This window comes from Pan paniscus, chromosome 7 (genome assembly GCF_029289425.2).
Source record: "Pan paniscus chromosome 7, NHGRI_mPanPan1-v2.0_pri, whole genome shotgun sequence".
NCBI lineage: Eukaryota > Metazoa > Chordata > Mammalia > Primates > Hominidae > Pan > Pan paniscus.
The window spans coordinates 103,878,573-103,904,302 of record NC_073256.2 but is presented as its reverse complement, the minus strand read 5'-3'; the positions used below and the strand labels follow the sequence as shown (position 1 = coordinate 103,904,302).

The 25,730-nt window shown below is 36.5% G+C and overlaps 1 protein-coding gene and 1 pseudogene across 8 annotated transcripts in view; both read left to right on the top strand.

Annotated features, from left to right (window-relative positions):
- RMDN1 (regulator of microtubule dynamics 1) overlaps positions 1-25,730 on the top strand; it is a 45,857-nt gene that overhangs the window by 12,502 nt on the left and 7,625 nt on the right. For 6 of the 8 annotated variants that reach the window (XM_063606840.1, XM_055116705.2, XM_008974630.5 and 3 more), the window contains exons 3-9: positions 11,845-11,932; positions 13,845-14,004; positions 15,527-15,616; positions 20,139-20,194; positions 21,464-21,551; positions 23,150-23,180; positions 25,509-25,642. In XM_063606840.1, the coding sequence (XP_063462910.1) occupies positions 11,845-11,932; positions 13,845-14,004; positions 15,527-15,616; positions 20,139-20,194; positions 21,464-21,551; positions 23,150-23,180; positions 25,509-25,642 (647 nt within the window). The remainder of the gene's footprint in view (positions 1-11,844; positions 11,933-13,844; positions 14,005-15,526; positions 15,617-20,138; positions 20,195-21,463; positions 21,552-23,149; positions 23,181-25,508; positions 25,643-25,730) is intronic. The other 2 variants (XM_063606839.1, XM_008974628.5) reach the window with 1 other exon arrangement.
- On the top strand, positions 15,640-20,130 carry LOC100991979 (protein N-terminal asparagine amidohydrolase-like; annotated as a pseudogene).

Genomic DNA, 25,730 nt, shown 5'->3' with positions numbered 1-25,730 from the left:
TATGAAGAAGGACAAAGCAGAGAACTTGGTTTTGTTACTGGCTGAATGATATATTTTGGCAAATACTTAAAATAATTCATCTTTTTAAAGCAACCTAGACTTTAATTCTCACAGCAGCCTTATAAAATAGTTAGGACAAGTCTTATTATCTTATCACATTATAATAATTTTTGAAAAGAAGCTCACAGAGTTAAACTTCTTGAAAGTCAAAATGTTAGAGTGGAGATTAGAACTTTTTTTTTTTTGAGACAGGGTCTCACTCTGATGCTTAGGCCGCAGTGGCATGATCACAACTCGCTGCAGCCTCTACCTCCCTGGGCCCAGGTGATTCTTCCACCTCAGCCTCACGAGTAGCTGAGACACAGATGCACACCACCATGCCTGCCTAATTTTTGTATTTTTTGTAGAGACGAGGTTTCACCATGTTGTCTGGGCTGGTCTTGAACTCCTGGGCTCAAGCAATCCACCTGCCTCAGCCTCCCAAAGTGCCGAGATTACAGGCATGAGCCACGACACCCAGCTCCTTATCTCTATTTCTTCTTTGAATCTATCACATTTAGTTTCGGTGTATTTTCGTAGCATTATAGAAATGATTGTAAAGATGTAGTGCTTTCTGAAGTAACAAAATTCAGTACTTTGAAAGGGAAAACCAGAATTACTGTTGGCTTTATCATAGTCCATTTTTTTCTTGTTTATTTTTTTTCCAACTTTTATTTTAGATTCAGAGGGTGCATGTGCAGGTTTGTTACATGGGTAAATTATGTGTTGCTGGAATTCGGTGTACAAGTGATTTTGTCACCCAGGTAGTGAGCACTGTACCCAGTAGGTAGCTTTTTGACACTCGCCTACCTCCTGCCCTCCCCATTCTAGTAGGCCCCAGTGTCTATTGTTCTCGTCTTTGTGTCCATGTGTACTCAGTGTTTAGCGCCCAGTTAACAAGTGAGAACATGCAGTATTTGGTTTTCTGTTCCCATATTAATTTGCTTGGGATAATGGCCTGCAGCTGCATCCGTGTTGCAGCAATGGATGTGATTTGGGTTTTTTTTAAAATGGCTTTATAGTATTCCATGGTGTGTATGTATCACATTTTCTTTATCCAGTTCACCATTGATGGGCATCTCAGTTGATTGCATGTGTTTGCTAATGTGAACAGTGCAGTGATGAACTTAAGGCCGTGTGTGTCACTTTGGTAGAACAATTTGTTTTTCTTTGGGTATATTCTCAGTAGTGGGATTGGTGGATCAAATAGTGGTTCTGTTTTAAGTTTTTTTAAAGGAATCTCCAAACTGCTTTCTACGGTGGCTGAACTAATTTATATTCCCACCAGCAGTGTATAAGTATTCCCTTTTCTCCACAACCTCACCAGCATCTTTTTTTTTTTAATTTTTTTTTTGAAATTTTAAGAATAGCCATTCTAAGTGGTATGAGATGGTATCTCATTCTGGTTTTGATTTGCATTTCTGTGGTGATTAGTGATGTGAAACATTTTTTCATGTTTATTGGCTTTTGCTTGTATGTCTTTTTTTGAGAAGTGTTCATGTCTTTTGCCCATTTTTTAGTGGGATTGTTTTTTGCTTGTTCAATTGTTTAAGTTCCCTATAGATTCTGGATATTAGGCCTTTGTCAGATGCATAGTTTGCAAATGTTTTCTTTCATTCAGTAGGTTGTCTGTTTAAGAAACCTGTTGATAGTTTCTTTTGCTGTATAGAAGCTCTTTAGTTAGGTCCCACTTAACCTATTTTTGTTTTTGTTAGAATTACTTTTGGAGACTTTGCCATGAAATCTTTGCCAGGGCCTATGTCCAGAATGGTGTTTCCTAGGTTTTCTTCTAGGTTTTTATAGTTGTAGGTCTTATATTTAAGTCTTTAATCCATTTTGAGTTGATTTTGTATATGGTGAAAGGGGTCTAGTTTCTATCTTCTGCATATGGCTAGGCAGTTATCCCAGCACCATTTATTGAATAGGGATTCTTTTCTCCATTGCTTGTTATGGTCAGCTTTATTGAAGGTCAGATAGTTGTAGATGTGCAGCTTTATTTCTGAGTTCTCTAACCTGTTCCATGGTCTATGTGTCAGTTTTTGTACCAGTATAATGCCGTTTGGGTTACTGTCTCGTAGTATAGTTTGAAGTCAGGTAGTGTGATGCCTACAGCTTTGTTATTTTTGCTTAGGATTGCCTTGGCTATTTGGGCTCTTTTTTGGTTCCATACAAATTTTAGAGTAGTTTTTTGTAACTCTGTGAAAGATGATATTGGTAGTTTGACAGGAATAACAAATAGGAATCTGTGAATTGCTTTGGGCAGTAAGACCATTTTATCAATATTGATTCTTCCTGTCCATGAGCATGGAATGTTTTTCCATTTGTTTCTGTCATCTCTGATTTCCTTTTCATTGTGGTAAAAGATCTAACTGTATTCCTAAGTATTTTATTATTTTTGTGGCTGTTATGAATGGGGTTGCATTTTTTATTTGGCTCTCAGCTTGGGTGTTATTGGTGTATAGAAATGTACTGATTTTCATACATTGATTTTGTAACCTGAAAGTTTACTGAAGCTGTTTATCAGTTCCAGGAGCCTTTGAGCAGACTGTTTATGGGGTTTTCTAGGTAAAGAATCATATCATCTGTAAGGAGAGATGATTTGAGTTCCTTTCTTTCTATTTGGATGCCTTTCCTTTCTTTCTCTTGACTGATTGCTTTGGCTAGGACTTCCAGTACTATATTTAAAAGGAGTGGTAAGAGTGAGCATCCTTGTCTTGTTCCATTTTTCAAGGAGAATGCTTCCAGCTTTTGCACATTCAGTATGATGTTGGCTGTGGGTTTGTCATAGATAGTTCTTATTATTTTGAGGTGCGTTCCTTCAGTGCTTAGTTTGTTGATGTTTTTTAAGGTAAAGCGATGTTGAATTTTATCAAAAGCCTTTTCTGTGTCTTTTGAGATGATCATGTGGTTTTTGTTTTTAGTTCTGTTTCTGTGATGAATCCCATTTATTGATCTGCATGTTGAACCAACCTTGCATCTCAAGAATAAAGCCTACTTGATTGTGGTGTATTATCTTTTCAATGTGCTGCTGGATTCAGTTTGCAAATACTTTTTTGAGGATTTTTATGTTTATATTCTTTTTTCTTTTTATTAAGACAGGGTCTCACTCTGTCACCCATGCTGGAGTGCACTGGTGCAGTCTTGGCTCACTGCAACCTCCGCCTCCCAGGCTCAAGTGATCCTCCCACTTCCACCTCCTGAGTGGCTGGGGCTACAGTTGTATACCACTATGCCTGGGTAATTTTTTGTATTTTTTTGTAGAGTCGGGGTTTCTCCATGTTGCTCAGGGTGGTCTTAAACTCTTGAGCTCAAGCAATCGGTCCACCTCAGCTTCCCAAAGTGCTGGGATTACAGACATGAGCCACCATGCCCGGCCCATCTGCCTTCACCCGAGTTAATGACCTGAAGTTTTCCTTTCCCATTGTGTCTCTGACAAGTTTTGGTATGAGAATGATGCTGGCCTCATGGAATGAGTAGGCAGGAGTCCCTTCTCTTTGATTTTTTGGAATAATTTCAATAGGATTGGTACCAGCCCTTACTTGTGCATTAGGTTGAATTTGGCTATGACTCCATCTAGTCCAGGGCTTTTTCTGGTTGGTAGGTTTTTTTTTTTTACTACTGATTCAATTTTCAAACTTGTTATTGGACTGTTACAAGGATTTCATTTCTTCCTGGTTCAATCTTGGGATGTTTCTAGGAATTTATCCATTTCTTCTGTGTTTTCTAGTTTGTATGCCTAGAGGTGTTTTTAATAGTCTCTGAGGGTTTTTGTTTTTGAGATGGAGTTTCACTCCTGTTGCCCAGACTGGAGTGCAATGGCGCGATCTCGGCTCACTGCAGCCTCCACCTCCCGGGTTCAAGCGACTCTCATGCCTCAGCCTCCCGAGTAGCTGGGATTACAGGCATGCGCCACCACGCCTCGCTAATTTTTTATATTTTCAGTAGAGATGGGATTTCTCCATGTTGTTCAGGCTGTCTTGAACTCCCCACTTCAGGTGATCTGCCTGCCTCAGCCTCCCAAAGTGCTGGGATTACAGGCGTGAGCCACTGCACCTGGCCTGGTTTTTGTATTTCTCTGGTGTTAGTGTTAATATTCCCATTGTCATTCTGATTATGTTTATCTGGATCTTCTCTGTTTCTTTTTTTTTCTTTCTTTCTTTCTTTCTTTTTTTTTGAGACAGTGTCTTGCTCTGTTGCTCAGGCTGGAGTGCAGTGGCGTGATCTCAGCTCACTGCAGCCTCCGCCTCCCGAGTTCAAGCAATTTTCCTGCCTTGGCCTCCCAAGTAGCTGGGATTACAGGTGCGTGCCACCATGCCTGGCTAATTTTTGTATTTTTAGTAGAGACAGGGTTTCACCATGTTGGTCAGGCTGGTCTCGAACTCCTGACCTCATCATCCACCCACCTTGGCCTCCCAAAGTGCTAGGATTACAGGCATGTGCCACTGTGCCCAGCCTCTCTTTGTTTCTTGATTAATCCAGCTGGCAGTCTATAAATTTTGTTTATTCTTTTGAAGAACCAAGTTTTGGTTTCATTGATTTTTTTTGTATGGCTTTCACATCTCAGTTTTGTTCAGTTCAGTTCAGCTCTTAATTTTGTTATTTTCTTCTGCTAGCTTTGGATTTGGTTTGCTCTTGTTTCTCTGCTTCCTCTAGATATTATGTTAGGTTGTCAATTTGAGATCTTTCTAACTTCTTGATACAGGCATTTAGCACCATAAACTTTCCTCTTAGCACTGCTTTAGCTGTGTCTCACAGATTCTGGGATGGTAAATCTTTGTTTTCATTAATTTCAAAGAAGTCTTTGATTTCTGCTTTAATTTCATTGTTTACCCAGAAGTCATGCAGGAGCAAATTGTTTGATTTCCATGTAATTGTGTGGTTTTCAGAGATCTTGATATTGATTTCTATTTTTATTGAGCTGTGATCCGAGAGAGTGCTTGATTTGATTTCAGTTTTTTTTTTTTAATTTTGTTCAGAATTGCTTTATGGCCAAGCATGTGGCCTATCTTAGAGTATGTGCCATGCGCAGGTGAGAAGAATGTACATTCTGTTGTTCTTGGGTAGGGTACCTTGTAGATGTCTGTTAATGTCCATTTGATTGTCAACTTTAGATCCTGAATATTTTTGTTAGTTTTCTGCCTTAATGATATGTGTAGCACTGTCAATGGAGTGTTGAAGTCTCTCAGTATTATGGTGTGGTTATCTAAGTCTCTTTGTAGGTCTCTAAGAACTTGTTTTATTAATCCGCGTGCTCCAATGCTAATTGTATATATATTTAGGATAGTTGTCTTCATGTTTAATTGAACTCTTTATCCTTGTGTAATGTTCTTCTTTGTCCTTTTTTATCATTGATGATTTAACATCTGTTTTCTCTGAAATAAGAATAGCAGCCCCTGCTCTTTTTTGTTTTCCATTTGCTTGATTTTTATTTTTTGAGACAGAGTCTCGCTGTGTCACTGAGGGTAGAGTGTGGAGGTGTGATCTCAGCTCACTGCAACCTCTGCCTCCTGGGTTCAAGTGATCCTCCCACCTCAGCCTCCCAAGTAGCTGGGATTACAGGCATGTGCCATGATGCCCAGGTAATTTTTGTATTTTTAGAAGAGATGGGGTTTCACCATGTTGGCTGGGCTGGTCTTGAACCTCAAGTGATCCGCCCACCCCAAAGTCTGGAATTACAGGCATGAGCCACCACAGCCAGCTGATATTTGTTAAGTTAAAAATAACATTTTAAGGTCCTAGGCCTCTGTGAGGCCTACACAAGTTGGATGAGGCCTTTATAGCCGCAGTAGGGGAGGGTGAGGGAGTCAAATGATCACTGGTTTCTTTCACACTTCAAGAAGCTTTTGTTTTTTGAGACAGAGTCTCGCTCTGTCACCCAGACTGAAGTGCAGTGGCATGATCACAGCTCATTGCAGCCTCGACCTCCTGGACTCAGGCAATCCTCCTGCCTCGGCCTCCCTAGTAGCTGGGACTACAGGCATGTGTCACCATGCCCAGCTAATTTTTGTATTTTTGGTAGAGATGGGGTTTCGCCACGTTGGCCAGGCTGGTCTCGAATTCCTTGCCTCAAGTTATCTGCCCACCCCGGCCTCCCAAAATGCTGGGATTACAGGCACGAGCCACTGCACCCGGCCTCAACAAGTTTTTATGCCACTTTCCAGCATTCTCTTTTCTACCTCTTAAGTGAGCTAAGCTGTGGAGTTCTGTAGTCTATTCCATTAGCAATTTCTAAATACGTAATACATTATTATTAACTATGGTTATCATGCTGTACAGCAGATCTCTAAACCTTATTCCTCCTGTCTAACTGAAAGTTGGTACCATTTGACCAACATCACCCCATTCCCTCCTGCCACTCAACCCCAGCCTCTGGTAACCGCCATTCTACTCCCTACCTATGTGAGTTTGACTTTTTTAGATTCCACATATAAGTGAGATCATAGAGTGTAGGTTGAGTATCCCTTGTCCAAACTGCTTGGGAGTAGAAGTGTTTCTGATTTTGGATTGTTTTGGATTTTGGAATATTTGCATATACCTAATGAGATGTCTTAGGAATGGGACCCAAGTCTAAACATAGAGTTTATTTATGTTGCATTTATATCTTATGCACATAACCTGAAGGTAATTTTATACAAGATTTTAAATAACTTTGTGCATGAAACAAAGTTTGTGTACACTGAACAATCAAAAATAAAAGTGTCAGGTGTGGAATTTTCTACTTGTGGCATCATGTTGGCTCTCACAAAGTTTTGGATTTTGAAACATTTCAAATTCTGGATTTTCAGATTAGATTAGAGATGTTCAACCTATATTTGTCTTTCTGTACCTGGCTTATTTCACTTAACATCATGTCCTCCACTTCATATAATGTTCATCCTCATTCTTACAAATGACAGAATGACAGAATTTTCTTCTCTTTTAAAGCTAAATAATACTCCATTTGTGTATGTGTGCTACTTCTTTTGTTTAAATCCATTCATCTATTAACGGGCACTTAGGTTGTTTCCTAAGGCGTGGCTATTGTGACTAATGCCTTAGTGAATGTGGCAGTACAAATATCTCTTTGACATACTGATTTCAGTTCCTTTGGATATACATCCAAAAGTGGGATTGCTGGATCATATAGTAGTTCCATTTTTAGTTTTTGAGGAACCTCCCTGTTGTTTTCCATAATGCAGTAGCTTTATTTTCTTAAAACAACAAAAAAATCACTTTATAATTAGTTGCTCGGCATGTTTATATAATTTGTGAGACTACAGACCATAGCCCTTGAAAAAAGATTAATTGAAAAATACAGAAACACTTTTTTTTATCCTGGAAAATGATCCATATGTTTCTATAAAAATATAACTTCGCTGGCCCTTAGAAGTTTTTCTTTGTCCTATATCTCTTCCATTTGCTGTTTTTTTTTTAAGGAATTGGTCTTCAAATAATTCCATGCTTCAAAATTTCTGCTTAATTCTCTTTTGATCTGCTTTATGCTTATTCAAAGCCAATTTAAAAGCTTTTTCTTCCTCCATTTTCTGGAACTAAGTTATATTCTGAAGTGGGAGTTTTTTGGAAATGAGTTGAAGTTTAAGGGCATAAATATCATTGACATTTTAGTTGGATGGGATTATAGGATGACTTTTAAAATGGTTATATCTATATTTATCACCAGGTAGTACCAGATACCCACTTGTTATCAGGAACTGAAGCACTCCTGTGGGAACGTTTCATTATCTGTTCATTATTATTATTATTATTATTATTATTATTATTATTATTATTATTGAGGCAGAGTCTTGCTCTGTACCCCAGGCTAGAGTGCATTGGTGCGATCTCATTTCAGTGCAACTTCTGCCTTCTGGGTTCCAGCGATTTCCCTGCGTCAGTGTCCCAAGTAGCTGGGATCATAGGCACCTGCCACCACGACCGGCTGATTTTTGTATTTTCAGCAGAGATGGGGTTTCACCATGTTGGCCAGGATGGTCCTGAACTCCTAACCTCAGGTGATCCACCCGCCTTGGCCTCCCAAAGTGCTAGGATTGTAAGTGTGAGCCACCACGCCTGGCCTCACTACCTCCTTAAAATAGACAAAATTTAAAGCCCCAAGGTATGCTAATACATTCATAGTACTCTCTGTGCATATGAAAGCTCATGTGTAAAATGCTTAAAAGATAATCACAAGTGCCCAACTTAAAGGTTCTTTTTTATTTTTTAGTTTGTTTTTGTGTGTTTTTTAAAATTTCTTTTCTGTTTTTGTCACAGTCATTAAAGGTTCTTGATCACTTCACTTGTGTTTTCATATATATTTTCAAAATTCCTCTTTATTGATGAACCTACAGAACTGAGATCAGTGTTCCTTTGTATGTAGTTATTTGTTGTACTTCAGTGCATTTTTGGTTGCACTGTTGCTGGTACTGCTGAGACACAGTATTATTGGGTATGAAAGAATTGCCTTAAACTTTGATGATGTTACTGCTACTTAGGGGCTTGAATCTAGATATTCAGATTTTCTACTTCTTAAGTCTTATATAGAGAAATCTCAGGAATATAGCTATTTATCTTGCCAGAGGAGTATTCTTGTCTTGACACTGCTCACATGGCTAGAGTACAGTCAGCTAGAAAAGTAAAAAATCAAAGTTTACTAACATATATGTAGGAGGTCACATCATTGGCATTTCTTTAAAAAATTCTAATTATTATGATCTTGCACATATCTATTTTAGGTTACATTTAAGATTTCACTATACAGTTTTAGGTGAATTAACATGTCATTTCATCTTAGAATATTTGCTTATTAAGTTGAAAATAATTTACATTAAAAGTTTAGTCTGTTTTATAGAATATGGTCTCTATGTTAGTAATGTAACTTAGTTGTAAATATTTTCAAGATAGTATAAAATATTAGGTTAGAAAAGAACTGATTTGCAGATATGTGGAGTTGTCTACAAGCTCTCACCCGAGTGCCTATGTCAGTCTGTAGTACCATAGGAAGTGTACTTTTTTCTTATAAATTGTACAGTGTTTGATTTTAGAAAAAATCATACACTGATTTTTTGCAGTGCAGATCACGAGGTCAAGACATCAAAGCCATCCTGGCCAACATGGTGAAACCCTGTCTCTACTAAAAATACAAAAAATTAGCTGGGCGTGGTGGTGCGCACCTATAGTCCCAGCTACCCAGGAGGCTGAGGAAGGAGAATCGCTTGATCTCGGGAGGCGGAGGTTGCAGTGAGCCAACATAGTGCCGCTGCACTCCAGCCTGACGACAGAGTGAGACTCCATCTCAAATAAATAAATAAATAAATAAATTTATATGTATATTTAAAGCCATTATATTATAGCTTATAGTGTTTATGTAATTTGGAGCTAAGTTATTTGAGAGATTATAAAAGAATGCACACAAAAAAGATTTAGATTATTCACTAAATTTCTACATTTTTTTTTTTTTTTTTTTTAAAGGTATGATGTCTTGCCATCTTGCCCAAGCTGATCTCGAACTTCTGGGGTCAAGTGATCCTTCCACCTCAGCCTCCCAAAGTGTTGGGATTATAGGCGTGAGCTGCCATGCCTGGCTGACAATTTCTACATTTTTAATCGCATGAGTAATGTGATTTAGAATTCCTGGATCATGTTAAGGACAGTAATTAGTCTTTTTAGTAAGTCAGAGAATAATCAATGAATATATTTAAAAGTAACTTTTTTACTTATACATACTATGTACACATTCAAATATGCCAGATCAATATATTTAATATTAATTTTCTTTCACTGCTGTGACAAGCTCAGTGACTTAAACAACACAAATTTATTATCTTAGGGTTCTGTAGTTCTGTATCTTGCCGTTCAGAAGCCAAAAATGGGTCTGACTGGCTAAAATCAGCATTGGGAGAGCTGCATTCCAGAGACCCTAGGGAATATTCCCTTTCTTTGCTTTTTTCAGTGTCTGTAGGCTTTCTGCATTCTTTGGCTGAAGGCGTCTTCCTCCAAGTTCAGAACCACCATCAAATCATCATTCTGATCTTGTTTCCATTGACACTCCTTCTCTGACTTTTGCCTTCCTCTTTCACTTTTCAGGACTCTTGTAATTATATTGGGCCTACCTGGGTAATCCAGGATAATTTCCTGTTTTAATATTAGCTGATTAGCAGCCTTAATTCTATCTACAGTTCACCGTTGACATGTAACCAAACATTCAGACAGATTCCAGGGATTAAGATTGGGGCATCTTTGGGGGCCATTATTCTACCTACCATAAATATCAACTAAAGAATAAAGACTACTACTTATCCTTTGGGTTGTTAAAACACAAACTTTGTGATTCAGCCACGTATCCGATAAAAATATAGAATAGAGTGGAAGCAAAATTTGAAAAATTAACCAGCCATATGAATATTATTAAACTTTATAACACCTAATCAGAATGAAGTGGGATTACTGAGAAAAATAATCTTTATTTAATTTTAGGGTTTTTTTTTTGCCATTGTCATTTAATTTCTTAACTAGTATAATTATTACATTATGATGTTAACTTAAAAACACGATTGCATCACAAATTTCATGGTTTTTTTCTTTTTGCTAATTTTTTAAAAACTAGAACTCCCCCATCCCCCCCCCCTTTTTTTTTTTTGAGGCAGAGTCTTGCTCTGTCGCCCAGGCTGGAGTGCAGTGGAGCGATCATGGCTCACTGCAACCTCTGCTTCCCGGGTTCAAGCGATTCTTCTGCCTCAGCCTCCCAAGTAGCTGGGATTACAGGCGCACGCCATCACGCCCAGCTAATTTTTGTATTTTTAGTAGAGATGGGGTTTCACCATGTTGGCTAGGCTGGTCTCAATCTCCTGACATGGTGGTCCTCCCACCTCAGCCTCCCAAAGTGCTAGGATTACAGATGTGAGCCACCGCACCCAGCCAAGAAACCCTTTTAACCTCAAGTATACTGTGATTAATTAAAGTATACCAAGTGTATACACATTGGAATGTTGGCTTAGGACTAAGTAGTACAGTACCCTTATAGAAGACAAAATTAAATATACATGTTTCTGAATAATAATTGGAATTTCCCGAAATTCAGACTGTTTTTTTCATTAAGTAGACAGTTTTCTTAGGGCACTACACTGTCAATAATGTTTATGTATTTTGTAGTCATATATAAATTAGTTTTAAGAGTCAGTCAGAGCATAGTATCAGTAAGTTCCAGATTTAGTGTGTAGTTAGCTTCATCTAAATTTCTGATGACAGCTCTGACCCTTTGAACAACATCTCTGTATAAAGAGAATTTATTAAAACAGTGTGGTTTGGTTCATGCAAATTACTAACATTCAGTGCTGTTTAAGTAGATGACTTTTATTTTCTACAATGGTTGGTAATTAACAGCAGCAACAACAAAGACTGTGTAGAGCAAGCTTGTCCAACCTGCGGCCCCTAGGCCACATGGAGCCCAGGACAGCTTTGAATCTGGCCCAACACAGATAAGTAAACTTTCTTAAAATATTATGAGAGTTTTTGGAATTTTTTTAGCTCATCAGCTATCGTTAGTGTTATATTTATTGTTAGTGTTTCATATTTAGTCACTACCAGAGTAAGTTTTCTAATTTTTTATTTCCCATGATTTCAATAAATCATTTTTTATGATAGCATTATGCTTATTTCTACTTTGTTTCCATCTAGGTTCTTCCTAATTTCTGCTGTTTCATTGTAGGTCATTTCTGTATCTAATTTCATTTGCTTATATATAAAAGTGTTTAAGTTTCTTTGAATTATTGTCATCTGACTTGGGAAGACCTATTTTATTGTGTCTTTTTTCCTTTATATTCTTTGAAGTTGAAGAAATACTTGAACAAGCAGACTACCTGTATGAAAGCGGAGAAACAGAAAAACTTTATCAGTTGCTAACCCAATACAAGGAAAGGTAAGCAATGTAGGATAGGCCTAGGCTTGTGGTTTCCTCAAAATTTTTGTTATTTAACAATTAAAATGACCCTTAGTGCTTGAGGTTTTAAAAATTGATTATTGTAGTTTTTACTTCAAAATATTTCTTAGAGTTTAATTTATAATATACTATTTGTTTCTTACGTTAAATGCTGCATGTATCTCATTGATTTAGAAAAGGTGTTACTACTTTAGTGGAATGTTGAAATTTTTTTTGATTTTTCCATTTTGCTTTAGATGATACAAGATAGTTATTGAATATATGTTTATCCCTTCTAGCTATATTGTATATTTCTCATTGTTTTTCTTTTAAAGTAACTTTTTATTGGTATAGATTAAATGAATTCACTGAGATGTAGGATGTTGCATGCCACCATTCAGTGGTAACTGTGTATTACTTTAGAAGGATAGTCTTTCAGAGAAACCAAAAATACCCCCTTTTTCTATTTTTATTATTAGATTGTATGTTTAGTGTAGAATATCAGTGTGTACTCATTTTTGGGAGGAGTGTGGAGCGAGAGAAAGACTCATCCCTATGAAGTAAGTCATATGGCTAAATAGCATTTCTAGATCACTAATCTACCTCATCTCCTAAACTAAAAATATTGAGTCATTTTCATCTGCCTTTTTTAGATTTTCAAAACCAGTTTTCTCCCCAGGACCCATCAATTTTACTTTCTAAATATCTACAGGATTGATCTTTTCTTCTCCATTCTTCCCTCAGTAATTCAAGGTGGCTGGTTTGGCATTTTATTGTCATTTCATTGATAACTTGAAAAATAAGCTGTAAGGTAGTTACTCCATATTCATTGAATGATAACTATCTTAATTAAAGGAAGCTTTAGCTTCAAATTTTTTTTTTATGTTAAATAATAAAGTTAGGATTAAAGGCAAACATTTAATAAAAAGGAATTTATTATTTATTTTATTTTATTTTATTTTTTTGAGACAGTTTTGCTCTTGTTGTCCAAGCTGGAGTGCAATGGCGCAATCTTGGCTCACTGCAACCTCTACCCGCCAGGTTCAAGCGATTCTTCTGGCTCAGCCTCCCGAGTAGCTGGGATTACAGACATGTGCCACCACACCCGGCTAATTTTGTATTTCTAGTACATGTTGATCAGGCTGGTTTCGAACTCCTGACCTCAGGTGATCTGCCCGCCTTGGCCTCCCAAAGTCCTGGGATTACAGGCGTGAGCCACTGTGCCTGGCGGAATTTAATTTTTACAATTATTTCTGTCAGTTGTGGTGGTTAATAATTTATTAACCATTTCTTATGTCATTATATGGAAATGGCAGTTCTTCAAAGAATCCAATGCTCTTACTTGAAGTAACCCATGCATCATGGCATGGTATTCAAACATAGGATTTATTTTGAGATTACATTATATTCAACCATTCATTCATTAGCAAATAATTGTCAAAAACTATTTTGTGTCAGGTGCTGTATTTGAGACTAGGGATTCAGCAGTTTTGTATTTTTAGAACATGACCCTGTCTATAAAATTTATGTATTTTATGATACTGTATGAACTACTGAGTGAGCTATTTGAAACACAGTGCCAGTGAGGCCAAACCTCAAGTTAATATGTTGAGTTTTGTAGGGCAAATGTTCAGAGAATTTGAATGCAAAGATATTTTTGAAAGAAGTAAGTATTTTAGATACTAGAGGTAAGTTAATATTTATGGATATTAGACATTTTTATAGGAAATTTTAGCAAGTAAAGGTTTTATATTAAAGAAAATAATAAATTTGGCATTATTACTAATGGCTTTTGATATCATGTTGCTAGCTTCCTAAGCTGAAAGACCATAATGTATTCATTAGTAATGTAACCCTTAACAATTTTTAAATGTGAGCTAAAATGTTTGTTTTATATTTTATTTCAAATTAGTGAAGATGCAGAGTTACTGTGGCGTTTGGCACGGGCATCACGTGATGTAGCTCAGCTTAGCAGAACCTCAGAAGAGGAGAAAAAGCTATTGGTGTATGAAGCCCTAGAGTATGCAAAAAGAGCACTAGAAAAAAATGAATCTAGTTTTGCATCTCATAAGGTGAGTTGCTTAACTAAGCTATTAACCATGTACTGAGAGGTACATTTTCTATATTTTTCTATTATCTCTGATTTACATTGGAAGAACAATTTCTCTATTTTAAGTTTTTTTTTCTTTTTATTCAATCTTATATCTTAAGGATAATTTCTCTATTTTAAAGAAGTAGGGAAGATAGTTATTTTTATAAGTTTTTCAAAAAGAAGTCTTTGTTTTTGTAAACATTTGGTCTAACTTCATATGTATTTGATAAATTACTTTTGTGAATGCTTATTTTTAAACAGGAGTTTAGTAATTTCATGAATTACCTATATCTATATTCTTAGTAGTATAAGCACTTCACAGATGTTTTCTCATTTTCCTCACGTTATATTTCTGTTTTATTTAGAGGTAGGAATATAACAGCTAGACAACTGAGACCTAGAATGACTTTTCACATGTAACTCAGCTGCTTTCAGGATTTCTTGTTGGTTCACAACAACGTTTTTCAGTAAATCGTACGGGGAGACGAGGTGGTCATTAGCCTTCTGGATTGTTGGACTTCATAGAACCCAAAGGCAGGGTGAAGTTGGACCTTGGGAAACAATTGGCTTGATTGTTCCGAGGCTTCATTAATTGTTTCTCTACTCCGCTGTTACCTGAAAATCTTTTTCATTGCAGACATTTTTTTTCTCCTTATCCTAACTCTTGTGACTTTCCACAGCACCTGGGTTTTTGAAGTGTGGCTATTTTAGATTCATTTCTTGGGAAAGAAACTCAGGTCATCTCAGTTTGGGTCTGCCGTCCAACTGTGGCTGTGGAGACAAGGTCACAGTTGACATTGTGGCTGTTCTTACTATAACAATGCAATGTGAGAGTAGATGGAACTCCAAGAAAAGAGAATGAGAAAATAAAACATTCAATTACATATTCTTCTAAATTGATACTCAGACCATAAACATGAACCATTATCTCATTGTGTTGGTAACTTTCTTGGAAAATTCACCACTTTCTACCTTGTATTATAGTTCTCTATAAACATGTCCTATCCCTGAGGTTTTTTTGTTTTGTTTTGTTTTGTTTTAGACATAGTCTCATTCTGTTGTCCAGGCTGGAGTACAGTGGTGTGATCTTGGCTCACTGCAACCTCCATCTCCCGGGTTCAAGTGATTCTTCTGCCTCAGCCTCCCAAGTAGCTGGGATTACAGGCACATGCTACCATGCCCAGCTAATTTTTGTATTTTTAGTAGAGATAAGGTTTCACCATGTTGGCCAGGGCCTCAAACTCCTGACCTCAGGTGATCCATCCACCTCGGCCTCCCAAAGTACTGTTACAGGCGTGAGCCACTGCGCCCAACCCTATTCCTGAGTTTCTAGAGGGCCATGTCCACTTCTCTTTATATATTCCATTACATTTAATACAGTTTTTATGCTCAGTAACTTTTTGTTGGATGAGAATGACTATTGAAGAATATTATACAGTTTCACCTTGTATTGAGTGGAATATTAAGAATATTATTGTTCTTACACTTTTTTTAATTTTCAGTGGTATGCAATCTGCCTTAGTGATGTTGGAGATTATGAAGGCATCAAGGCTAAAATTGCAAATGCATATATCATCAAGGAGCATTTTGAGGTACTGATGAATTATTCAAATTCATGAATTTTAAAAGTCAAATTTTTCTGAATAGATTTTTGTTTTCATTATCTATTGCTGTATATCAAACCACCTATGATAACAGTGGAGTAGAGCCATGACAGTTTGTTATTTCTTTTTTTTTTTTTTTTGAGACAGAGTTTCGCTCTTGTCATCCGGGCTAGAGTGCAATGGTGCTATCTCAGCTCACTACAACCTCCGCCTCCTGGGTTCAAGCAATTCTCCTGCCTCAGCCTCCCGAGTAGCTGGGATTACAGGGGCACACCACCACATCTGGCTAATTTTTGTGTTTTTAGTAGAGGTGGGGTTTCACCATTTTGGCCAGACTGGTCTCAAACTCCTGACATCAGGTGATCCACCTGCCTCGGCCTTTCAAAGTGCTGGGATTATAGGTGTGAGCCACTATGCCCAGCCGACAGTTTGTTATTTCTTGCAATTCTTTGGGTTAACTGAGTGCAGTGGCACTTCTACATTGCTTGGTATAGCTGGGGTAATTTAGACAGCTGCATTCACCTGGGCCCTCAGCTGAGACTACAGTGTCCAAGATGGCCTCTTACCTATGAGAGTTTCTCCTCACTTGTTTTTTTATCACTTAGTTGTCTAGCTCAACCTTCATTATAGCATGGTAGTCGGCTTCCAAGAATGAGTGTTCCATGGGAAAAGATCCAATGTGCAAAGTTCTAGCAAGCCTCTGCTTGCATCACACTTGGTAATATCCTGTTAATCTAAACAAGTCACAAGGGCAAGCCCAGTTTCAGTGGGAGGGGAGCATTGACACAAGTTCCTGAATATGGAAAGCGTGGTCCAGTGTAACAGTCTTTAACACAATTGACACACCACTCCTTGTAGTAATAATTCTATTTAAGATTGATATCTGTGTGTATATTGTATGTGTGTTTTATTTAAAATATTTTCCCCTAAAGTTAATTATTTATAGTAAGCTGTTAGGTGCAAAGAATTGCATAGGAGTCTGTATATTTCTTAACATGGATGAACTTCATTGTCTCAAAAAAAAAAAAAAACGACCACAAAAATACCAGCATATTTATTTCTCTTTTGAGATTATAGGAAGGAAAAATGATGGAAACATACATAGGGATAGTGCTGAATTTGCTATTTAAATAGTTTTTCATAATTTTATGGTTTAGTGTCAATTCCTAGTTTATATAACAACTAGTGAAAAAGAATGACTGGGAGTCCAGAGACCTAGCTTTTCTTGTTCAGGTATGGATAGTAATATATACATAATAACTGACATTTTATAATGTAACAATTTACCTGTTTCACAGTTTAAAATCCTTGAAATGAGATTACATGATGTAATTGCTGGAACCTTACATTGTAGTTGGCAGTGATACTTTCTTTCTTAGTGGCACATAAACTAATGGTGTATCATTTTTGATATTTTAGATTCAGGGAAATACAGTAATTTTCTCAGTGGCATTAGATAAATTGCTTAATTTCTCTGTGCCTCAGGATGTAGAAATACATGACATAACTTCCAAAGGGAATAATGAAGAACTGTAGAAAATACACAAATGTATACTTTCCATTTTTTTAAAAAACAGTGAAGGTTATAGATTATAAAAAACAATGTTTTATATAAGCTTTCAAATGTACATGTTTATATTTTAAATGGCAATATTTAGTATTTACATATAAAAAAGATCATTTATACTGCTTACATTTCAAATCCCATTATATATCCAAAGTGGTAACATCTTTGGATTATTTTTGAAAGACCAATGGCAGGAAGGATTGATTATAAAAGAGTTTGCTTGAAAGTACCCCCCTCAACCCTTCTCATAAGAAAATTAAACCCTGGCCTGGGCGGCTGCCTCCACGATGCCACTGCTCATCGAGGGGCAGCGAGTGCGGCTGCCACAGTCCGCCGGGGACCTCGTCCGAGCCCACCTGCCTCTGGAGGAAACAGCCAGATGTATCAGAGGTCAGTCTGTTCAACAACTGGGACCCCAGGGCCTTCTGTATGTTCAGCAAAGCAGTGACCTCCCCAAAGGATGGCTCCGTCTCCATTCTGGGTTCTGATAATGCCACTACTTGTCACATTGTGGTCCTGTGGCACACAGGTTATGGGGCCACCTGCTTGACACATTGTGGTGGAACTGACACCAAAGCTGAGGTCCCCTTGATCATGAACTCCATAAAGTCTTTTTCCGACTGCGCTCAATGTGGAAGGCTGGAAGTATACCTCGTGGGAGGCTTCAGTGATGTGGGAGGCAGTTGTCACAAAAACTCACTCATTAACTTCTTAGTGAATTTGACAGGCAAGAAGATGACATTCACTTAGTGATACTGTGATTATGTGTGACAGAATTAAATGACCAGGAAGAAAACGAATAACACTTTCTAATAATATATGGTATTGCTGTCAGCTTAAGACTGCAAAGATTTACAGAGCCTCCTTTCTTTTTTTTGTTTGAGACAGAGTCTCCTCTGTTGCCCAGGCTGGGGTGCAGTGGTGTGATCTCGGCTTACTGCAGCCTCTGCTTCCAGGGTTCAAGTGATTCTCCTGCCTCAGCCTCCCAAGTAGCTGGGATTACAGGCGCCCACTGCCACACCTGGCTAATTTTTATATTTTTAGTAGAGACAGGGTTTCACCATGTTGGCCAGGCTGGTCTCAAACTCCTGACCTCAAGTGATCTGCCCACCTCAGCCTCCCAAAATGCTGAGATTACAGGCATAAGCCACCGTGCCTGGCCTACAGAGCCTCCTTTCAAGATCGAGGCCCAGAGGAGCAGCTGCGTGCCATGTGAGCTTTAGCAGGAGGACCAGTGATTAGCATTTACGATGCAAAGACAGAACAACTTCGTATAGGACTGTACTCCTGGACACCATTTCCACATGTGGATTTCTGCTTGCAGCAAGATGACAAGCAAATACTAGAGAATCTTTCCACTTCGTGTCTGGCCGAGCCACCCCACTTTGTTGAACATATTAGATCTACCTTGATGTTTTTTAAAAAAAAATACTGCTCCAACTAACACACTGTTTCCTGGAAATAAAGCCCTACTCTACAAAAAAAATGAAGATGGCTTGTGGGAAAAGATCTCTTCTCCAGGAAGCTAAAAAAATAGGAATTACCAAAGAAAGCAGAACCTTCTTGGCCTGACAGAGACCATTGGTGGGGCCAGCAAGAATCCAGATTTGGAACCTACATCCACTGGGTCTTAGGTCTTCTCCTTCCTTCCTCAGTGTTTTTCAAATGACTTTCAAAATAAAACCTTATTTTGGCAAAGGCAAAAAAAAAAAAAAAAAGGAAAATTAATTAAACCCTGATCCCCCCAGGCATCCATTGTGATGAATTAACTTCCTTCCTATGCATCTAGAATGGGACTACAGTATTTCTGTATCATTCTTAGGAAATGGAAAAAAATAGTTACTTACACGATTTTTTTGTAGGGCTTAATTTTTAGTGGAACTCCCAATTGAGAAAGGTTGCTTAGAGCATAAGTTGCATATAAACATGTTAAGATACTTATTTATTTTTTACCACAACCTTATGAGTTGTGGTAAAAGTACATGACTTTTCTATAAAAGAGAAAAAACTCAGTTGTGGTAAGAATATAGATCTTGCAACCAGTTCAAGGTCATTAAGCTGTGACTTGAATCCTGGCAGTCTGGTTTCAGAGACCATGCTCTTAACCATTACAAATATTTGAAAATGTGTACCTCACACATTACTAAACTGAAAGCAAAAGTGTGGGTTTATAGAAAAGCATAAACTAGGAAATCTTAATTTTTTCAAAAAGAGTCCTTTCAATATGAACATTAATCTGTAAGATTTCTTTAGTTGTTTTCAACAAAATAATGGATAAAAGGAGGAACAGTTTCTTTATTCTGTAGTTTATATTCACATAGTAAATATAAATTAGGGAGATTCAACATATTTTACATTGCACATAATTCTATTAATATTCTATAAACTGTTTATTTTTCCTTTGCTAAGTACAGATGGGGAAGTTGAACAAAATCTGCATACAAGAAGACTTTCTAAAAATAGAAAAGACTTTCTAAAATCTGCATAGAAGAGACTTTCTAAAATTACATTTTTTCTAAAAAATGCACTTTTCTTCTTTAGGAAAGAATGACTTTTATTCAGTATTCATCTACAGTTTGCCAAGAAAGTACTTCCTTATCCATTTTTCCTTTAATTTGGAAGAAACATTAAGAGCTATAGATTAATTTGCAAGATTAATTTGCAAAATTAATCCATTTATGTATTTCATGTTTTTTTCTCATCTTGATAGACACTTACTATAAATGTCTGAACCATACAAAATAGTAACATTAGTATAAGTCATTAATAGTGTTTTGAAATGAATTTAATCAAAGAATCAGGGGGAAGAAAGTTGATATTATAATGGGAGAACTGAAACACAGTTGCATTTTTTAAAAAATCATGGCTTCTTCAGCAAACACAGTAAAGCACTTATTGGTGTTTAGAAAACAAATATGATTTATTTTTCTCATTTCTTGTTAGAAAGCAATTGAACTGAACCCTAAAGATGCTACTTCAATTCACCTTATGGGTATTTGGTAAGAAAATTTCTTTAAATATTTCAGTAGTATTTAGTGTGATATTATTTTGTAGTATGTATAAATATCTTCTTTTGCATATATAAAAGATATTAAATATTTTAAAATATTATCTGACAGAGCTTAGAGTGCTAAATCCATTAACTAGCCCTTGTATATATATTGTTAGAACATACTAAATTTGATTATGACCATGTTAAACATTGTTATTCAGGTCATTTAGAAACACGTACAGACTGAAAAGACTATTCTTATTTACCATGCTAAATGAAATTAGATTAATGTAACTATAGTAAAACAGTAGAATGCCCCAAGAGGGTCTTTGTATCTTCAAAGTGTGTCAGATACAGTCTTGATTAATCTGAGGAACCATATAATCTGATTTTCAGTATCTTTCTATTTTTATGTGATTTTATGTCCACTGTAGATTATTATTTTGCTGGTATGAGGCTTTATCAAAGTGTTATGTACTTGATGGTTTAAGAGTCTGTTTTGAGATAGATGGGACACTCTTTTGAGTATAGCCTGCAGAGCTGAATATTTACTGCCATCTAAGAAGGGTACCAGTGTAAACTGTCCTGTATCAAACTCTTTTAAAAGAGAAATATATTCTTCAGGATAAAGGACATATTAAGCTAACACTCATTCACTGAGGATTAATGATAATTGAGGGGCAGTCACTAAGTCAGATGCTAGTAAGCAAACCCAAGTGAAATAGCAATTTCTGCCTTAAGGACTTCAGACCCTAGTCAAAGATCCAACACTTTCTTTCCTACTTATTTCTGAAAGTTGTAAAGATCTTTGGAGGTTAATCATTTGCTTTGCTGCTTTAAAAATAGATTTAAGTTGTTGGTTGCTGTTATTTATACATTTGATGTTTAGCTTTGTCATTTTTCTTGAGTAAGGTTTAACTTCTCTGAGTTTTTCTTATATGAAAAATAGGGGAAATTATCCTATCTCATATATAATTGTTACAAGGAATAAATGAGAGAATCAACCCAGTACCTGGCACAATGCACTCAGTGGTAGATGTATATTATATTACTGTTATTAGTATGACTGCTTACTATTTATATTTAATCACAAAATACACCCCCCAGCTAAAGGATCACTTTGTCAGTCTCTGGATTACCTAGTAGATACCATGTAAAGCACAAGTTGTTTAAACATACAGTAGAAGATTCCTTTTATGGTATTAAGATGCTTAGTTAACTTTAAGAGAAAAGAAGGTACAATTTGAATGTATAAAATTGTTTTATTTCCCTGTAGGTGCTATACATTTGCCGAAATGCCTTGGTATCAAAGAAGAATTGCTAAAATGCTGTTTGCAACTCCTCCTAGTTCCACCTATGAGAAGGTAGTATGATGTCCTTTTTTAAGTTAGTACCGATTTCTTAACCACAGCGCCATTCTACCATGTGTTCACACATGTGGAGCTCTGATTCAGTGAGGGACTTGAGCAATTTCTAATGATCCAATTCAACTGTGTTATCACAAGGCTTAAAACTTGTTATCCTTGACTAGTGAGTGGTTTTCTTTTTCCCCGTTAGGTGAGTGGCTGGTAATTCTGGAATGCTGTCATCTAAAATGGCTCGTGGCTAAAATCTACCTTCATTTTCTGTTTGAAATCTAAACTATATTGAAGTCATAAAATAGAACAAGAAATACAGCATCTGTTACCCAGCATGTTTTAGCTGTATTACACACAATAACAGAAAAGTAAAGCAGATGCTTAAGTTGATAAAAGAAGAACACTCATTATAACTTCTATTTTAGAAAGCATATGAAAGGTTCATATTCTCTCGTATTTTCAAGGCCTTTTGCTTTTCTTGTTAAAAATAAGATTTGAGAGGAATTTCTGGTTAAACTTTGGGTTTACTCATCACAAGCTTTTCAGAGTAAGAAAACAGGCAATCGAAAAAGCTGTACTTGTATCATTTACATTATAACAAGGAGCTTTTTCTTCTTTCTGGGAAGCTATAGTGTAGAAATTGATGTAAAAAATACTTAGTTGTATTCTTTACACACAGTTGAGAAATATTATTAAAATAATGCACCAATATTTTATAATGGTATTATTAAAATAATGCCCATTTGCTGGACACGGTGGCTCATGCCTGTAATGCCAGCATTTTGGAAGGCCAGGGTTGGTGGATCAGTTGAGCCTGGGAGTTTGAGACCAGCCTGGGCAATGTGGCAAAACGTCTGCAAAAAAAATACAAAAATTAGCCAGGTGTGGTGGCCTGTGCCTGTAGTCCCAGTCACTCAGCTAAGCTGAGGGAGAAGGATCACTTGAGCCTGGGAGGTCAAGGCTGCAATAAACAGTGATTGCGCTACAGCATTCCAGCCTGGGCAACAGAGTGAGGCCTGGTTTTTTTTTTTTTTTTAAGACAGGTCATTTTAAGGACAAAAAATATAGTCAGCTCTACTTTATCTAATTAGTTATGTTTCTAGAAATCAAATGTCATTAGAGAATGCATTACAAAAACAGTAGCTTAAGTAGGACAAAAAGAGTTTCAGACTTAACATTGTATGTAGGAATTTCAATAATAATGGACTCTTAAAAATTCACTAGTACAACCTGAATAAATTCAGCTTTTGATTATATTTCGTTTTTACTAAAAATCACTAGTTATGATTTAAGAGAACTGTCAAAATAGCTGAGTTACACATGATAATGTTCTTTCCTTTCTGCACATGATGTTAGTTTGGTACAAGTTCTAAACAGCAACCAAGTTATTACCAGAAGTAGTCCATATATTGTAATCTTGATGATTGAAGTGTTACGTTCACTTTGGGTGTTAACTCTCACTGTTGAAGAAGTGACCATTATTTTAAGATGATTTACTTCCTGACTTAAATATAATATAGCAGTAGATCTTTGAGACAATGCTTTTTTAATATTGTCTTCTTTAATCTTTTTTATTATGTTTGGGCTCTTTGTGTTTTTGACAGGCCTTAGGCTACTTTCACAGGGCAGAACAAGGTAAGGTATTTTTGATTACACATATTAATACAGTTAAAATTGTATGAATGCTGAATATATACTATAATAGCAATGTCTAAAGCAGTTGTTTATTCTGTTATACTTATTTTTGTGCTAGATATTGTAAAACAATTTTTAAAGTCTTTATTCAGTAAAGATCACCTGAATGAGAAATAGGCTGCTATTGAACTTAGAGCTGCAGTTCTGGAATGTCTATCATTTGATGTAATTCTGCTTCCTTTGTGAGAGGAGTCTCTGACATGGTAATTGTCTTATTCAAGACTGCACATATTGGCCAGATGTGGTGGCTAACACTTGTAATCCCAGCACTTTGGAAGGCCAAGGCAGAAGGATCACTTGAACCCAGGAGTTTGAGACCAGCCTGGGCAACATAGCGAGACCTCATCTCTACCAAAAAATAAAAATAAAAATTAGCCAGGTGTGGTAGCACACACCTGTAGTCCCAGCTACTCAGGAGGCTGAGGCAGGAAGGTCAGTTGAGCCCAGGAGTTCCAGGCTACAATGAGCTGTGATTGCACCACTGCACTACAGCCTGGGCCACAGAGTGAGACTTGTCTGAAAAAAACAAAAAAAGATTATGCATCTCATTAGAGGCATTTAAATGGGAATTCTGCTATTCAGCCAGGCTAGTTCTATTGCAGATATTGTGAAAAAGAGTTTCGGGTTATGTTTATTTTGAAAAAATGACTAGTCCTATGAAACTGCCACCAGCCCATCCTAAATTTATCCTTTTTAATATTCATACACCAAGTGGGGGAGATAAGAGACATAAGCATATGATACCAAATAGACCATAAAAACCATTGAAATATATTCTATAAAACTTAATCAGGAGAAGATACCATGTTTATTAAATTTGAGATCCCACACATAATGGACTTGTTCATTTCATGATAACAGTTATCTTCTACAGAATTTTGTCTGAATGTTTTATCTCTGTAATTCATCAATTCTGATTTATTCATTATTACCTTCTACTGATACCCTCTCTTGATCATACTGTTTGAATCTAGGGATGACTTTTTTTAAACAGATTTAAAAGTTAATTACAAAGTAAAAATATAGGACCTTAGAGACTTAAGGGTTGGGGGTGTTGAGAAAAACATGGTCCTACCCTCATGGAGCTAAAATAATCCCTGGTAACTTCAATCATTCTTAAGTGACCTTACCTTCTTTCTTTCTGGCCTATATTCAGTTCAGAGGCTCCTCTGATGCCCTTAGTATCTTTTATTTTTCCAGTGATACTTATCACTCAATACTATGAACATTTACATGTGTAAGACTGTACATTGAGAAGATGGGGACTTTGTCTTTTCTGGCTCACAGTTGCACACTCATTACTTGGCACAATGCTTGGCAAATCCGTTGAATGACTGAGTAAATAGATGAATGATCGGATGATTGAATATACGAATATATTTAACCCCAGGACAACTTAAGTATATCAACATGGCATCACACAAATCTGCTCAAATAAAAGAAGTAAAACAATTTTGGTTAAGGAGCAAATGGAGTTAATCATTAATTGTATACAGGAAAAAGTATGCTTTGAATACAGAGGATCTCAGATTGTTAGGAGGACACTTTGTGAAGAATTAAGTTGGTGAGATAATTCCATGCTTTCATTCATAGGCTTTCTGTTTATGCTTTTCTTTCAGCCAAGAATGTTCTCCACTTTTTTTTTTTGGTTTCTTGTAGCACTTCAAAGTTTGTATATCTAGTAAAGCATTCCTTTCATTTTTATATTACATTTAGTTGTGTTCATGTTTCTCTCTCCTTTTCATTATAAAGTTGAAAAAAACAGAGGTTTTGTTTCATCCTCTATGTTTAAGTATAGCTGACATCCAGTAAATGTTGATCAAATATATATATGTCATCATCATTTCATTCACTTATTCAGCCGATGTACACTGAATGTATGTTATGTTTCACACACTGTTGTAGGCACGTGGGGTACCATAGGGAACTAAAGAGATTAAAAAGAGTATTGCTGTCCTCAAATAGCATACATTCTATCGGGAGCTTCAGCTTCTCATCTATAAAATGGAGATACCTACTTACAAAGTTGTGAAAATGAGAAATGTGTATAATGCAGTGCCTAGCACATTTGTAGATGTTTATTAATTGGTAATTATTATTTTACAAATATTTGTTTGAGATATAAACAGTTGAACAAAAGAGAATTCCCATTAGTCTAATCACTTATTGACCACACAAATTTATTGAAATTTAGACCTCAGAATCAAACCTTTAAAAATAAAAGCAACACTGTTTCCTCTGAGATCATTTTTTCTTTCTTATGTGCAGTGGATCCAAACTTCTACAGCAAAAACTTACTTCTTTTAGGAAAGACATACTTGAAACTACACAACAAAAAGCTTGCTGCTTTCTGGCTAATGAAAGCCAAGGACTATCCAGCACACACAGAGGAGGATAAACAGGTAAAACATCTCCCATAAAGTAAGGCAGAAAGGTTTTGAGGCACTGTTAAATGGTGAATTAAGAACTTCTTTAAAAGCATAATTTTCT